Source organism: Ammospiza nelsoni, chromosome 15, assembly GCF_027579445.1.
Source record: "Ammospiza nelsoni isolate bAmmNel1 chromosome 15, bAmmNel1.pri, whole genome shotgun sequence".
Classification (NCBI taxonomy): Eukaryota; Metazoa; Chordata; class Aves; order Passeriformes; family Passerellidae; genus Ammospiza; species Ammospiza nelsoni.
The window spans coordinates 8232864-8249646 of NC_080647.1; the positions used below are offsets into that span (position 1 = coordinate 8232864).

The 16783-nt window shown below is 42.0% G+C and overlaps 1 protein-coding gene across 1 annotated transcript in view; it reads right to left on the reverse strand.

Moving 5' to 3' along the window:
* The window catches only part of NRK (Nik related kinase), an 87659-nt gene that overhangs the window by 10441 nt on the left and 60435 nt on the right, over nucleotides 1–16783 (reverse strand). The window contains exons 19-28 of the mRNA XM_059482659.1: nucleotides 14995–15092; nucleotides 14486–14613; nucleotides 10784–10877; nucleotides 8557–8730; nucleotides 7936–8065; nucleotides 7340–7498; nucleotides 5536–5679; nucleotides 4194–4328; nucleotides 2367–2467; nucleotides 1656–1805 (exon numbers count right to left, since the gene is read on the reverse strand). Coding sequence (XP_059338642.1) covers nucleotides 1656–1805; nucleotides 2367–2467; nucleotides 4194–4328; nucleotides 5536–5679; nucleotides 7340–7498; nucleotides 7936–8065; nucleotides 8557–8730; nucleotides 10784–10877; nucleotides 14486–14613; nucleotides 14995–15092 — 1313 coding nt within the window. The remainder of the gene's footprint in view (nucleotides 1–1655; nucleotides 1806–2366; nucleotides 2468–4193; nucleotides 4329–5535; nucleotides 5680–7339; nucleotides 7499–7935; nucleotides 8066–8556; nucleotides 8731–10783; nucleotides 10878–14485; nucleotides 14614–14994; nucleotides 15093–16783) is intronic.

The window sequence follows — 16783 nt, forward strand, 5'->3', positions numbered from 1 at the left end:
TCAAAAAAGATAGAGCTGCTGTAGCAGCTGATTTATTTCAGGTCTAAGACTCTGAAAGGAAAATATATTTTTAGTCCATGCTAACTTGGGGCTGAAGAGCTCACACAAATGCAGTCAGTCTCAGGTGCCCCACATATTCAGGGCAGTCACCTGGGAAATCTCTCTCATCAGGTACCTAATTGTATTTGCAGCCCATTGAAAAAGTAAAGCCTCTAAGAAAGTTCACTTTTTTCTTTGCCTTTCTTCTCTTGGGCAATTATGCTAATGATCCTTTTGACAAGTCACTGCTCACCTTGCTCAGCAACCCACTTCCAGAAAGGCACGTGGGTACCACGCTTCAATTTACAAACTGATGGGAATTCAACACAGCTGACTAGCTAACAAAGGTACTGTCAGATTAAATAAATCCTCTAACAAGACAAATACTAAGTACCTTAAAAAACCAACACAGAAATAAACAGTACAAGCCTTTAGCAGGTGATTCAACAGTTAGAACAGCTAGAAGTCATTTTTCAATTAAGAGCAGCCTATAAATCTAACAGCCAATGTTACACACTGTGTCCATCAGGAACACAGCTCTGACAGAACTTGGAGGCTGTGGCTTGCAGGGGCAGCAGAGTGATCAAGTGGCTTAGACAGCAGGAGTGGGGGTTTTCATTTGGGTTGAAAATGAGGGGCTGAGAGTGGAGAAAAGTTAAAAATAGATGGATTCACAGCACAGGCTGCAACATGCAGATCTAGGATGAGATTTCTTCAGACCTGCCAAGCATAACTTTGGGACACATGGTCTGGGGATGCAAGGAGGCCATCGCACCCCCAGCCCCTGTGGAGCACTGTTGACTTCAGGGAGGGTTCAAGTGTGCACAGAAGTTTCTCTGCCAGGGGCCTCCCATCAGATTGGAGCCAGTCTGGAACCTGCCAGTTTGCTGAACCTAAGCCCCCAAGATTCTCTGGCTTTTGGGACTCACAGCTTTGAAAAGAATAGCTAAAAAATAGACAAACAAACAAAAGTCCAAAAATATTAACACCATAGCATAGACTTCATATTGGACAGCCCCATGCCAGCCATTTACTTCTGCAGGGCAATTTGCTGTAATTTGACCTGAAGCAGCATTTAGTGCTCTCCATCACCTCAAACAGAAACACAATGCAAAATGTACACATACCCCTGAAATCAACATCTTCATGCTAACTTACTGACAATCTAATAAGAAAGTCCCAAGGAAAATGTAAAAACTTCTTCTGAATTTACAGAGTGGTTTCATGAGCAACTGAATGGCAAGAAGATCAGCAAATTTATTTAGTCTGAAGTTGGTTTCTGATGTCTGCACAGTGGCAGATTGTAAAAGTCACCTAAATTCATGTAGATATTATTGTGTCTTTGACTGTTTAAGTCCTAAATTTCCAGGATAAATCAATTCAAAATAGTACTGTCCATACAATAGGCTTTCTGACATTAAACCACTAAAATTGATATTCTAAACGTGATAAAAGCATTTAAACTGGACTTCAGTGTTATAAAACTATATGAAAAGTGGTTTGCATTACCTGCCACTAATCATTCTTTTGAAAAATAGTACAACTCTTAACCTGATCATCATCAATACACAACCCAAAGAACAAAGGCATTAATGTAGGTTTTTGGATTCTCTTACGTGTGTTGGAAGGTACAAGTCATACACAGATCCAGAGTCCACATCAATAGCATGAAATCCCACCACTGAGCCATATATGACTTTTAGTCTTTGCCCATTTTCAACAGTCAGGTCAACTGACAGTGGTTTGTGATGAAGTGAGGTAAAGGACTGGAAAAAAGAAAAATGTAGTATGTAGCACAATAAAACTGTTGGTTTGCAGAACTACATTTAGGATCCTAAAAATTCTCAAAACTCAAAAGTTAGCTATTTTGGTAAAATAGTAGGTTACATTTAAGGAGCTAAGTATCCATCATCCACTGAGTTGCATGGACAGTTGGATAATTCATTTGTGGTTTGTAAAAGGAATCAAGATTCTAGAAATGGACTAGGCAAAAAGTAGGCTGACTACCACTGTGTTTAATTTCATCCCCTTTTGAGGGAAATCAACATCAACTTTGTCAATTCAAATGCACATTTTGGCACAGCACCTGCTGAGTTTGGCTGGGGTAGAGAGAAACAAGTTATTCACATCTAACACTCATGACTGTGACAGTTTCATGTTTGCCATCTCCAGAGTACATCAAAGGCACTACATTTTCTTTAAAAGAATACTCAGTTTATCTTTAGCTAGAATAAATGTTAGACACAACAACAAAAACAAAAGCAGAGCACAGATGAGAGGCAGTGAGAGACAGTGACACATCTGAACCAAAGTGATGTTTCACTTACCTTAAAAGCCATGAATTTGTGATAAGGCTTTGGAGCCCAAGCATAAACCTCCACTGAGTTTTTCAAAGCAATTACAAGGAATTTGATTCTCTCATATCTTACTGTAATACAAGAAGAAAAATTCCTTAGGTACCAGGCAGATGCTTAAATCAAAGACCATCTCATCACATGAAATTATTTCAATGGATGACTTGTAGGGGTAGACATTATCCAGCATGGGAGACTAATGCATTCTGGACATCAATGTTTAATATCACCAGTGACAATACCTTGACTGGAAACCTACAATTCATTTATTTTCAGTAAAGTCAAATGACTGTTACCAACATTTATATATTCCTTGTCATATGGTGATGAAAAAACCCCTCACTATTCAGAGTAAAAGGTCTTGACCCTACAGCTAAACCAACCTCTTGATTTTTTAAGTATGAACACACTCCACTACTACTGGTTATGAATAAGCTACTGTTGGAGGACTGGTGGTTGTTGGCTAAACAATTTTGTCAGACTTGGCAGGATGAATTTTCATGTCACTGCTCATCTGTGGGTTAAATCCCCAGGTGCTGTGTGGATGAAGGACTCCCATCTTTCTAAGATGAGTAAGCATTTAAGAGATGAGCAATTTCTCCAAGACAATTAAGGTCATGCTGGGCCTATTGAGAATAAATGAAGAATCATGCATTGAAAATTAAGATTTCTTTGTGCATTGTGTTTTCACAATGGAAAACAGGATTCTATCTCACATAGGCAGAGAACAAGAAACCTCAGCAAACTCCACCAAAATGCAGAACAGTACTTTGTTTTCTTTTCTACCTGGAAAAATAGCTGCACAACCAAAGGTCAAGATACATGAAGATTCTCCAAGAGAAAAACAGCAGCAGCTGTGCTGTCAAAAACGCAGGAGTGGCTTGTCATATGTAAACACAGAAGCTCCTACCAAAATGTTTGCCTAATTTTAGGATAAGTATTTTGTTGTTGTGTTTTTTAAAAATGCACCAAACCCAAGGATGAGCAACTGAAGAGGAATATGTGGGTGCTTAGCTGTAATCACAGCTAAAGTAACGACATACACCTGTTTCATATTCTGCCTTGAGTTTAACCCCTGCCACTTCTAAAGCCAAAAAGCAAAACCTTCAAGCAAAGTATTAATGAGAAGCAGCCACCTCACATTTCCTGCACTCCTCTGTATCATAGCTTTGACTTCGGAGGAAGTGCCACTTTCACACCATCCTTCACCAAAGCAAAACGTGCCATATATCCACCCCCACAGTTAAATGACAGAAATTATCACAATCCTCACATTAACCTTGAAAAAAGCTGCCTGAGAGCCCAAGAAAAGTAAGATGGTACCATTTCCAGGGTGTTTAAACAAAGGTATATTTGGGTCTTTCATGAGAGAAAGGGATGAGCTGATTTACATAAGGTCATCCTACAAATATGATTCACTAGTACTTGAACTAGGTCCAACTTCTTAGCAGTTACCCAGGGCCAAGTGGGAAGATGAGGAGGGGGAAAACATCAGTTCAATTAAAATCCTAAGTAACTACAGAAAAACAGAACCACTGACTGAGCACAGACCATGGCTGGCACTCCCTCCTTCCAGCCATTACAGGGAACAGCCATAACATCATCTGGTAACTGCTGCAAGAAGAGATGCTGCTGAAATGACAGGGAGCAAGGCACCTGCCATGTACAAGAGGGAGTCTTGAAAGAACTCATGAGATATTCACCCAATACAGTCCTGAAACAAAGCTGAAGAACGCTGCTGTCACAAGATGCAAAAGAAGGATGATTAAGCATCTCTAAGGAAAACCAGGAAATCCTTACCGACTTTGTAGTGCACACAGCCTTCCAGGTCACCCACAGACACCCAGCCTTGCCGCTTCTCCACCTCGGGATCGTTGCGCAAAATTTTGTTTCTCAACCATGACAAGTAATAGACCCTCAACTTATTCTTCTTCCCTGGGATTTGCAAGAAGAGACAGAACACTTTAACTCCCTGAAGTAGAAACTCTCCCCCACTTACAAAAAGCTAGAGTTTTGTGACCTTGAGTACAGTGGGTCCTTGTGCCTTGCCAAGGTGAGAGAACATAGCAAGGGCATGAAAGGAATGATGGGGACACACAGGGGGAACTGGCACAGGACCAATTCTGTGGCACTGGGCACATGTGCACTTCCCTTGTGACTCAAACTTCATGCAAGATTTTCACACCTGACTAAAATTCCTCCCTCAGGCCAAAGAACAGTTTTCTACAGACACAAGTGTTATCAGAAACCATCACACTAACTGTTTATCCTGGAACACAGGCATGTCCTGCAATGGCCACTTTGAATAAGCTATTGATGTAGTTCCAATTAACTGTCCATCTTCATTCAAAGTAGCTATTTCACATCTGGATGCCTTTACACTTGAGAATTATTTTGTCATCCTTCATCTCAATCACTCTTTTTGCTGTATTAGTTCACAAGCAGCCTATGGTCAACAGCACCCTGGGACCACAGATTACTCTGAAGAGAAGGACTATGTCATGTCCCAGCAACAACAGGACCAGGCAGTATGGGACAATCAGCTGTTGGCACTGCCCACCATGATGAGTCTGGATTGGAGACAAGCTGCTACTCCCTATTGGACCCACACCTCTGACCTTGGTATGTATTGTGCATCCTTTGAGGCCACTCAGCCATGGGGAATAAGGCCAGAGTCCAAACTGTTTCCCAGCAGAAGTTGAAAACCTCCACTTAATGTTATTGATGCTTACACAATACAGATCCCTCTCATGTTACTGCTCATACCTCTTGTTGAACACAGGATGAGGTTATATCATGATAAAGTTAATAGAACTGCACTTAGATGGATGCTCACCCATCACAGAAACCAGAAAAGTGACAAACTACAGCTTGCAGAGAATCAGCCCATTTAAGGAATATGAAACACTCTGTACTTCCCACAAACCATTTTACACATTAACCAGGCAATGAATTGTCCCAAAGCCTCTCTGGAATGGGAGTATAAATGTTAAAAATTCAGCAGAGTTTTCCTATTAACAAGAATAACTGTCCTGTGATTTTCTGAAAGAGGAAATTCCCCAACCTAGTTTATAACCTAATTCTTCTTTTTAATTGCCTCTAACCCCAACGTGGGTCAGATACTTTTAGCCACTGAACCAACCTGATATAGTAATTAGCACATTGAGTCCTTCCAGAACATCCATTTGCTGGAACCGTCTCCTCGTAATCAGCGTATAAACTCTTCCTTGCCCACTTCTGTCCAGCAGCCACAATCCATTCTCTGTTCCCACCAATAAATTTACCCCTGTCGATATGTGAAAAAAAAATACTGCATAAGTCACCTAATGATTCAGAGGTCACTGAGTATTCATTGTTTTGAGAACCAATTTTTATTTAATCTCACTTAATGGAACCTGATAATTTCCCTGTTGCTCTGTGGATGACTTCCCAGAAGAAAAAGGATCTCACTATTAGAATTTTTACTCAGCAGAACAGCTGTATACCTATGGAACTTGAAGGATTAGTAGCTCTGCTGAAGTCAATGTTGATTTAAACAAAAAGGAAAATATTCTGTGAATGTGAACTTCTCAAGTGACCTTGGAAAGTACCTGTGACCAATGAAAAAATCCCAGTTCAGCACCATTACACTAGTGACACAGGAGACCCAACTAAGGGTTCCAAGGGTCCCTATTGACGACAACAAAAATAAAAATAAAAATAACCAAAAAATTCCCCCCAAACTCTCTTTTTCCAAATACAACATTCAAATAATGGGGACACCAAACTTGTGGGAAGAAGCACTGTGTTACAAGGACATGCAGGGTCTATTTGAAAACAGTCTCTGGTTTGTAAAATGCTTTCAAATGCCAAATTAAGGAGTGAATCCATCTGAAATCCAACTGCTGCTAAGGAAGACAAGGCTCTATTGGGTTAGTGACATCAGAGAATGTCAGAAATTGTGTTTAGCTGGAAAGACATCTATGTTTCTAATCAGCAGATTCTAAAGACACAACATAAGGTATCCTGCTGTAACAAGCATCCTCCTCCACTCTGACAAGTACCTGGTACTCTTCAGCCTCAATGCACATTTAATTACACACCTTACCACACAGCTCTATTCTTAATTTAAAATTTTGGATTCCTACAAACCCACATTATGCAAAATCTGTGAAGCTATAAACTGGAAATCTACATTTGCTTTGGATAAGATTCCATCTACTTCATTCACTTGCCATTCCAGGCTCAGAAAGCGAGGAGAAAAAGGCTGGGTGGGTCCCATAGAATACATCTGTTCTTTTGAAGCAGAAAGATAGTTTAAACAACTCAAGAGTTTGGGTAATGCATGACTGGGACAAGGTCAACAGCTGCTGAGAGTGACCTGATCCTGTATCTTGGTTTTACACCATGTGAAGCTGACCCTGTAAAAAGCATGTAAGTTTAAACAATGGTTCAGTGATGTTCCATAATAATAGAATAAGCAGTGACAGCAGGAACTAAGCAAGACAAGCCTTTGGTAAGACCTGACCTCCTTTGGATCCTTGGAATACCTAACACACGTGAAAGCAAAAGGCTTCATGTTTGGATTATTTCCCCTGGGTCAAGGCTCTGTGATCAGCTGTACCCATGTGCAGCTCAAATGAGTCTCATGAGCCACAAAAACTGCTGAAGCATTTGCAACTTTTGGCTCTCCCAAGAGCATGGTTTCCTGGGAGAAACTTGGTGCTTGATCAAAACATTTTCTCATTCTGATGCACAAAATCCTTTGCAGCTGTATTTCATGTGTTTGGCACCTCACCCCTGGGAAGGCAGGACCATGTAAGTGACACAGCTATCAGCTCAGGGATCCACTCCAGCACTCTCTGCCAGGAGAGCAGCAGTGCAACTGTGAAATCTGCCCAGCAGACACTGCCAGCCACTCCTGCTGTGCCTTCCCTCCACACATCTGCCCAAGGACTCCAGCTTACCCCACAGAGCAGCACACAGGACCTCGGAGTTGAATTTCTTCTTGTATTTACGGATTTCTGGGCTGTCACTTTGTGGGCGGATATTGGTGGGATTGACATTGACAACGGAGCCTTTCCTTGCATTTTCCCTCCTGACAGGCTCAGGTTTGGCACTAGATGCTGGAATGAAAGACACACAATTGTGGAAAATGTGAGTGTTTGGTTACAGCTCATATCTGAGCCACCTTGTTCATGGTAGAACAAAAGAAACTCCAGAGGGCTGAGAGAACACCCTGAGAGCTTTGTATAGCAAAAAAAAAAAAAAAAAATCTGGAAAATTCTTCAGGCATTCCTGAGAAAGCATGGTGGTAACACAGCAGCAGAGCACAGCAAACCACATCTGAAAGAAGGGCTGAAGCAGTACAATGAAAATTCACAGTAATGTGAAGTTCCAGTTTCAGAAGACTACTCAGAGTTTTTATTTCTAAGCAATAAGCCCTTGCCAAAAAAAAAAAAAAATCAAACCCCAAAAAACAAACAAAAAAACCAACAAAAAAAACCCCCAAAAAGCCAGGAGGAACATTTTACATTTTAATGCAAAGGCAAAGCATACTCACGAGAACTACAGGAAGGTCCTACAGGACTGGTGGGAGGGGTGATTGGCAGCAGTCTCGGATCTATGAATGATGTGAAGGATGTTGTGGAGGATGTGCTGCTCTTGGCAGGTGGGCTTTCAGCACATGGGCTCTGCAATGAGAAACAGGAGCTGCCTCAGGTGGGCAGTGCTCAGGGCACACACTCTGTGCTGCTCTGACAGAGCTGTTACCTGCCTCAAGTGACCCCTCTCCCCACAGGCCCATGCTCACAGCAGTGTCAGAGCCCTCTGGGGCTGCCTGTGCTCCCTCACATGATGCTTGGGTGGGAGAAAGCCAGGGACAATGAGCAGAGGCACACCAGAATGCTGCCACAGCAAGGAGCAGAAGGTGTGAGTCCTCTAGCTTGTGCAAAAGGGGAGAAAAATCAAAGCAAGGAAAGAAAGAGAGCAGAGAATGAGATGGGGGAAAATAAGTGGAACAATGAAATCTGTAAGGCAGCTCAAGATTTCTTATCTTCCTCCCAGATAAAACTTTTAAAAGAAAGAAGGGATGTACTGAAAAAACTCATTGTAAAAAGAGACAGGATAGAGGAACTTAAAAAGGCTGGAGCTCAATCCAGGCAATCTGTAATTTATCTCTTACCTTAGTCAGAGGTTTGTTCTGAGGTTCCTGGCAAGTCAGTGGCACTTGTGGCGGGTTCACAGAGGAGTCTGTAATTTGGCTTTGCTGGAGGAGATCTGGCAGGAGATAGTTCTGGTTGTTTATGCTCCAAAGGCCTTCTTGAGTGTTTGGAATTTGTTTCCCTAAAATCTGATCCTGCATGAGAACATACAGATAAACACCACATTTAGTTTATTTCCAATGCACTCTGCAACTCCAGTTAATTGGGATGATAAATAATGAGAACATGGAGAGGAGTGCTCTCCCTTGATGCATCATTTAAAGACAAAACCTATGGCAAGATGAAAACCAAAAATTAAACACCAAAGTGTATGGCAAACATCCAAGATGACAAATCTGGGGTTTACTCCTGAAGAACTCCACAAATATTCTTCATCTACAATACCTCAAGCACAGAAAAAGAAGGAACTTCAGCCTCAGAGATACCAAGTCAAATGATTTGCTAATGAGTTTCAGAGTTGACCTTGGCATACTGCAGACAGAAGAAGGCACTGTGCTCTGGACTGCATTTAGTTTGAAGCCCTGCACCATTAATTTCATTGCCACTTTCCATTTACTGAATTAGGAAACCTTACTCCAGAAAGAGGACATTTAGTAGGACCCAGCATTAGCATTTGCAGTACAGTGACATTTGGTTCTGCAGACTGCCTTACAGCATGCCATGGAAATACTTGTGAACTTTGTGAGCTACCACACAAACTCTTTCCCTGACAGCACTGTCTATGGAGTCAGAGGTGGGTTTCTGGGAATACATTTTATGCTTTAATTTAGATGTAAAAACTGAAACCAAAATATGCAAGTCAGTACTTGAGATTGAGGAACCAAGCCAGTATGGGGTTTTTAGTTCCGTTTTCAGTCACATTCAACTGAACAAAACCAAACCAAATCCCCATCTGAAACACTGGGGCAGTTTGGTACACCCTAACCACTTCAAAGCTGCTCAGGCTGATGGGACAAGGAAAGCAATGCTGGAGACGATGTGGAGACTCATGGTGGCTGTAGCTGGTGGGTGAAAAAGAGCTCAGAGGAAGGGATGGGAGGCTCCATGAGAAGGGGGGAAAAGACTAGAAGGCAGCAGAGAAATTTATGAGGTGTCAGCCATCTGCCTGTTCTCCCTGTTCTCCCTCCCACACTCTTTCCTCCAAATCCACTAAAACACATAACCTCAACTCTTTATCATCTTCCCTCATCCTCAGGGTGGGCCTCAAAGACCCCAACGTTCTCCCCTCCCTCAAGCAGCCTGGGTATCAGGAGAAAGTGGAAACACTGGGCTGGCTTTGTCACAAGAGAAATATTGATTTATGCCAAATTTATACTTCTCTCTCCAAAGCAGAGTCCTTTCTCCTTGAAGATGGTGGGACAAAGGCCAAGTGGAACTCCCTCCCCAGGCAGGAGGGTCACCACTCTGGTCTGAAGTTTAGAGACACCAGAGGTAAAGAAAACTCCTTTTTCTTTCTACCCTGCCACAGGTCTGGAGAAATCACCAGTTTCACAGTGATTTATTTTCCCTATCTGTGAAGCAAGAATACACTCAGTAATATCTAAAAAGAACCTTGACACCAAGTACAAGTCTTATTACTGTAATTTTTTTCTTGTTTTCAACCACAAAGAACATTGTTCTGCTTTGTCTCTCTTCATCTTTTCTGCGCTGATATTTATCACAGGGGAAAATCCACATGACTGGAAGCCTCTACTAGAAACTACAGCTGGAAGGAACCACAACATGACATATGAGAACACAAGAATTTTTGCTAAGCCAGTTGGGAGAGATAAAGTGGTTTTCCCCTGCTCTGGTAACATTTTAAGCAGTAGGAGGTAGTTCACTTTAAACTGGAATAAAAAGAAGTCAAGATTTTTTAAAAGTAGCAACAATGCACACCAATAATAATAACAGTGCTTTTTGCCCAGTGCCTTCACAAAATACCTTGACATCAGAAACTACTACAGGTCAATAAGAAGGACAAATGAAGAACTGCAATTCTGTACCTAAATGTAAGCATTTCTACAGGAAGCACAAAACCTGAAACTACATTTTTTTTTTCAAGGCTTATAGCTATAATTTGCAATGACTGAGCAGGACTTCAGAGTGAGAATGCTCCCAAGAAGTAATGGATATGGCATTTATCATGCACATTAATGACCTGACTCCCCCTCACTGTACCCACCCCCTTACAAATGGCCAAATTACCTTCTGTTCTGCCACGGTGCTTTGGGGTTTCAGTTCAATTCCATCTGGTATCCTCGTCCTTGAGAAATCTGCAATTCTGCCGCTTAGCAGTTGCCTGGTAACAAACTCCAATTAATGAACAGAACTACTTCAGGGGGGGAAAAAAGGAAAAAAAAAAAGGAAAAAAAAACTACACCTAACCATATTCAAAAGTGAACATAATTAACATTCAATAGTTACACTCAAAGGTTCTTGTACAAAAGCAAGCTGATTAGTCCGTGGATCTGCCTGAATGGGCTTGTGCCTGAGGACCACTCACACACAGCAGGAAGCTTTCCCCACCTTGACAGAGAGCATCCCTTCATCTCCCTGCACTTCATTCATCATCTTTCAGACACTGCATAGCTCAGGCAAGTCCCTCAAGCTGTCATTTGGGAAGTGCCTACTTCAAAACTTCTGTCTCCTGTCACACATTCCCCTGTGGGGTGTAATTATGAGCCACCCTGCTCTCCACAGAGAGCAGCAGCTGCTCTGCCATGTGCTACTGTCAGGGACCTCTCTGCCAGTGCCTGCTGGGACAGGCTACACTGGAATTTCATCCTGTGAATCAGTCCCTGAAACATGGACCTCCTCACCTTAAAAGGAAACGCAGAAAGTGCTGCCCAGTGCACAGAGAGACAGAAAAAAGCAAGAGCTGCTGGACTGGCTGGGGCCAAGAGTCCCCCTAGCCCAGCATCCTGTCCTCAACAGTGATCAAAAGCTGATAGCAAAAGCAAGAGTGAGAACAAGGCAAGTGTCTGTTGTGAATTCCCAGTACATCACTGCTTCCTGCACTGCCTGAGGTATCTTTGCATTTTAAACTTTTTCACACAAGTGGAACTGCTTCAAACATGTCTTGGCCCCATTTCTGCACACTTCCACCTCAAATGATTTATTTATCCCATTTATTTATTTATACTCATATCTTTTTTACTGCAATCCATTTAAGCCTATTACATTTTTGCCTCCTTTCCAGTAATTATAAAACTGTCTGGATTCAGCCAGTGTGAAGGGTTCTGCAGTACTGTGTGCCAACTGGACTGAATGTATTTTTTTTCTTTTAAATCATGCCCCATGTGATAACAAAGAAGGCTTGGTGAGAAATCTACTGATTTAAGATGGGTGTGTAGGAGTAGAAGTTTTTGTGGGATTTTTTGTTGTTTATTTTTTTATTTTGGATTCTCTCCCCATTCTATGTGAGTGGGTAAATATTTGCATACTAAACTTAGAAGGAATGACAAGATGTGGATTAGGATCAATGGTGAATGCCAGGACCTGTTCTTATTAGGGAAGCAAACAGCAGCTGATCTTACATAATGTCAACCTCCAACTTAGGAGAGGGAGACAGTAATTCCTAGGAAGCACACACCTGCATCCACATTGTCCAAATGCTGGTAGGAAACAGCAATCAAAGAGCAAAGAGAGGAAACTGAACTATACAAATGAGTCCCAGGATACTCAGTGTTTTAGGGGCATACTGCAGGCACTGGAGGAGGAAGCACTCCATAAAGTAGGAGAAATTAATATCAGTGGAATAGATGTGCTAAACAAGGAGGTAAGACACTGGATCCTATAAACTGACACTCTTTCCTCAAAACCAAAAAACTGGAGTGTGTGAGGAAGAATTCTGGCTCATCTACCTATAAAGAAAAACAAGACCAGAAGTTGCTTTACTGGTGAAACACAGCAGCCCTTAGTCCAGCATGCTCAGAAAGGAGCCTTCTCAGGGTGGTTACCAGGATTCATCCAAGAACATAGGAAACTCCTTCTCTTGCAGATGGCCCAGGTGTAGTCCTACTGGGCACCTCCAGGAAAGCTGGAGTGTGGACATCAGGTGCTGTGCCTCAGCCCAGGCAAGAACAGGAAATCACAGGTTGGTTTCAGCAGCCCACTAAAACTTGGCCCAAGGTGCTTCAGCCAGAGCCCCCACAGAAACAGTCCAGAGTGCAAGGGGCTTCAGATCCTACATGCTTTAGAGAGAAAAATACCCCCAAACCCTTCAGTTCAGCCAGAATATGCAGTTTCAACACTGGCTGCCCTTTCAATCAGATCACTATCCTATTTGCTATTTACTTGGCAGCAATCAGGATATACTTCCTGAAGAATCTTTTAATACAAATGATGTTCAGCCAAGGTGAAGGGACTTTGTTAATATCAAGATTACACCTATGGTTTTACAGGGGCTCTTGCAGTGGCTGTGTGCACAGGAAGGTAAATGTGACAAGGAGCATCCTAACTGCACCTCTTCAGAGGATAGGTGGATCTCAGACACAGAGGAGATGCAAATAACAAATGCAGAGTTCCAAAGGCAGTGATATCACTCCTTCAAATCATACAGCATGCAAGGATCACAGCAATCTGACACTTACACAGCAAAGTCATTGCTACAGGGCAAATCCATATTTTTATGTAGAGTCTTTCTGAGGTCTAGGATGAATTCTACGACCTAGAGTGAATAAAACTTTTTACAGATCAGAATAAGGTGGTTTAGAAGAGGATCAGTAGGAAAACAAAGGCATTACAGTGAAAGTCAGCTCTTTCAGGTGCACTGAATAAGCTACAAGATTTTTAACTATCTTTTTCCTCATCTCAGCCTTGAAAATGAACTTCAGAAATGCAAATGAGCAGCATATGCAGGCACAAAAATTCTACCTCTTCAGAACAGCAGAGGGGAAATGAGTGGTACCAGCCCAACACAATAACCTGCCAACAATGCTCCAAATCTGGGCATCTCTGCCTGACACCTGACAAAACTGCATCTGTAATTCTGTCAGAAGAGCAAGAGCCCCATCCCAGAGAGCTCTGTGGCCCTGGGATACACTTCAAAGTAAATCCTAAAAGCTGAATTTAACTGAGTCCCTTTGCAAGAAAATCAGAAGTTTCATTCACCAATGCTAAAAAATGTTTGTGTTTGCTGTTCCTGACCCCCTGACTCCCTTCTCTTGGAGTAGCAAGCTATTCCTGCTCCACTATTTGTCAGTAGAATACACATTTTACATGGCAGGTAGAACAACACAAGATGTCAGTCACAAAACCAGCAAGATAAACTGGAAAGCTACAGAGACACAGTTCAGGTGCGATCAGCTGTAGGACAAGCCACAGCATCAGCTGAAAAGCACAGCAGATGCAGAATGTCAGTATTAAAAATACAGCACATTTTACAAAACCATCTCTCCTTTTCATGAACAGCCCTGGTGAAGAAATCAACTTTCCAGTGGCAATTATTTCTCCCAGAGTGAAGAGACTGTGTGATCTCAAGGGTCATGTTTGCCTTGTTTTCTCCAGTATAACCTGTATTTGTCATGAAGGCATACAGTTTTTACAGTTTTGTTTCCCTTTCCTTTTTTCTTTCAAAAATTCCATCAAAATGTAGATCAATGTGAACTAATCCCTATAAAAGCACTACCCAGTATATCCAGTTAAAACAAGACATTTCCTCATTGTCCCAGGGCAGTAAGTCATCAAGTATATTATTACCCTGTACACATCTGATGGAGCAAACATTTACCCCCAGGAGTTCATTAAAATGCAAATAAATTGCTTAATTACAACTGACACAAACGAGTGATAGCAACTTCAAAGGAGAGAGAGTATTTAGGCATGCCAGCTTTTCCTAGGTATTTAGAATTGTATAACGAGAATAACATTATTAATAATAATAATAATAATAACAATCAAGCCAACCTTGTGTGATTTGTGTCATCTTCCTCACTGCTGCTGCTGCTGCTGCCTTCATCACTTGAGGAGGAATAGTCTGCTGCTTTTAACAAGGAGTTGGCACTGTCCTTCACCTTGGCAAAGGAGCCTGGACTCTGAGCAAAGAAAACTCAGCTGAAGAACCCACTGTTAAACAGCACCTGCTGTATTTTACTGTCCCAGCATACACAGTTATTCACTTCCACCCCAAAAAAAGCTTTACTAGGAAGCTGATCTGGTTCTGTTGGTCCATACAGGTGGGCACTCACACAGGAAAGTGACTTGAGCCAAAACTGGACACTCTGCTGAGGACCTGAGCTGGACAAAAGTCAGACCTGGACTGAGAGCACTGAGCCTGAGCCAGCCTCACACACCCCTCAGGCTGACTCATGAGTGACAACAAATTCACGCACCAAAACAGAGCTGTCTGCACAGACAGACCTCTCAGTGAAAACGATGGACAAATCAAAAGTATCAGTGGATTTAAAAGAACCTACTGCAATCTGGCCTGGATGAGAAACTTTTTCAGGCTTCTGATGCAGCTGCATGTGGTTCTGGGACAAAACATTCTCTGCCTTGGCCAGTCCTGGATTCCCTGGGGGTAAAAAACCACAAAAGTTTCTTTTTTTAAGTGTACATACAGGAGGTGAGAGAGCAAGACAAGCACACATAGCTAGGACCCAAAGAAGATACCAGTCTCTGCTGATAAACTTCTCTTTTCTCTTTGTTGCAAAGGAAAATCTCATTGCTTGTTTCCCAGTGGTTCTAGAAGCTGCAATATTACATACATAAATTGATACCGGTGCACTTTCATGCAGCAAGAGTAAGACAAGCAAACCAAACCCTTGGTAACACACTCCCATTGCACATCAGCAAGAGCTCCATGGAAAGGGAGCAAGGGAAAAGGTGAGGGCATCCTAATACCTTCCTTCAAGCCTTCAAGGGATGCTCTGCATACAAGCCACTGTCCCCTCATCCTGCCCTGGGACACACTGGCCAGCTCAACACTTGCCATTTTCAGCAGCTTCTCCCATGACTACCCCACTGTTACCAACAGGACTCCCTGTGAGTTAAGGGGGGAGAATTCAAGCTCACACAAATTAGGATTCCCATTTGGTAATTTAGTTTTGTCACAATGGTTTCATGTCTTCATCCATTTTGCAAAGCTTTCAAAACTCACAATTCCTTACTGGTCAATAAGCAACTAAGCAACTCAGCAGAACTATTAGCTTTAAAGTATTTATAGCCCTTTCCTCCAATTCATTATCCCTGTGGGTTTGGGAAAGCAACAAACTCCATCTGAAATGCCATATGCCAGAACAAGCTGTAATTTAATGACACTTAAGAACTCAAGGAGACAGTTTAAACCACAAGGGAGGTTCTCTATTCTTTCCATTTCTGGTGAGATTTTTGTTTCTCCATGCCAAAATAGCATAGGAGTTACACATCACATGGACTCTGCAAAGTTGAGCTGGGCTGTTGCATGTTGTTCAACTCTGTTATTCAAACACAAAATGACATAAGAGCAAAAAGAAACAAAACCCAAGCAATTTAAAATGTGATTTGGATTTCTCTTGAAGAAAAGCTTCCTGTTCTGTGTAGCTGGTAAAAGCAAAGCTGGCTTGATTGTGTAAGAGTAATAAATAAGCAATTTGTTCTCCGTTATCAAGGGCTTTTAAATTAACAATGTAAACCTCAATATAAAAATAAATGACCTCATAAGATTACTAGGGTGGTTTCAGAACATTTTTTGCATCCACCCTGCTTTGACGTGGATTCCCCATGTTCCCAGTCTTTAGTGGCCAACCTGGATGCATGGCCTTGTGACACACCAGAGCTCTGTGAGGGGCTGCACAAGAACTGCCCTGCAGCTGACCCACAGCAAACATCCATGGGAGTAGCAAGAGAGAAAAAAAGCTGTCCATTTCTCCACATCCCCATCTGCCAGAACCTCAGCAACCAGAATCTGTACTGCAAAACACTCCACAACCATGAGCAAGCTGCTGCATTCCTACACCACTTCCCGACAGCAAAGGAGATTACTAAGCTGTACTTTGCCTAAATCAGATGGTTTTATCTTCCTTTTAACTTCTAATGCCCTTTTTTTTTCAATTCCACTATCTTTCTGCACATAAAAGAATACTGGAGAAATATTTCATAATGTGCTGTAGAGAGAGATTTATGCTTTATGTTCCTTTTGCCAGTATATTATTAGAGTGCAGAAATATTAGTGTACATCAACTGCTTAAGTGTATCATCTTATCAGTGGGCAGTGCAAAGAGCAGA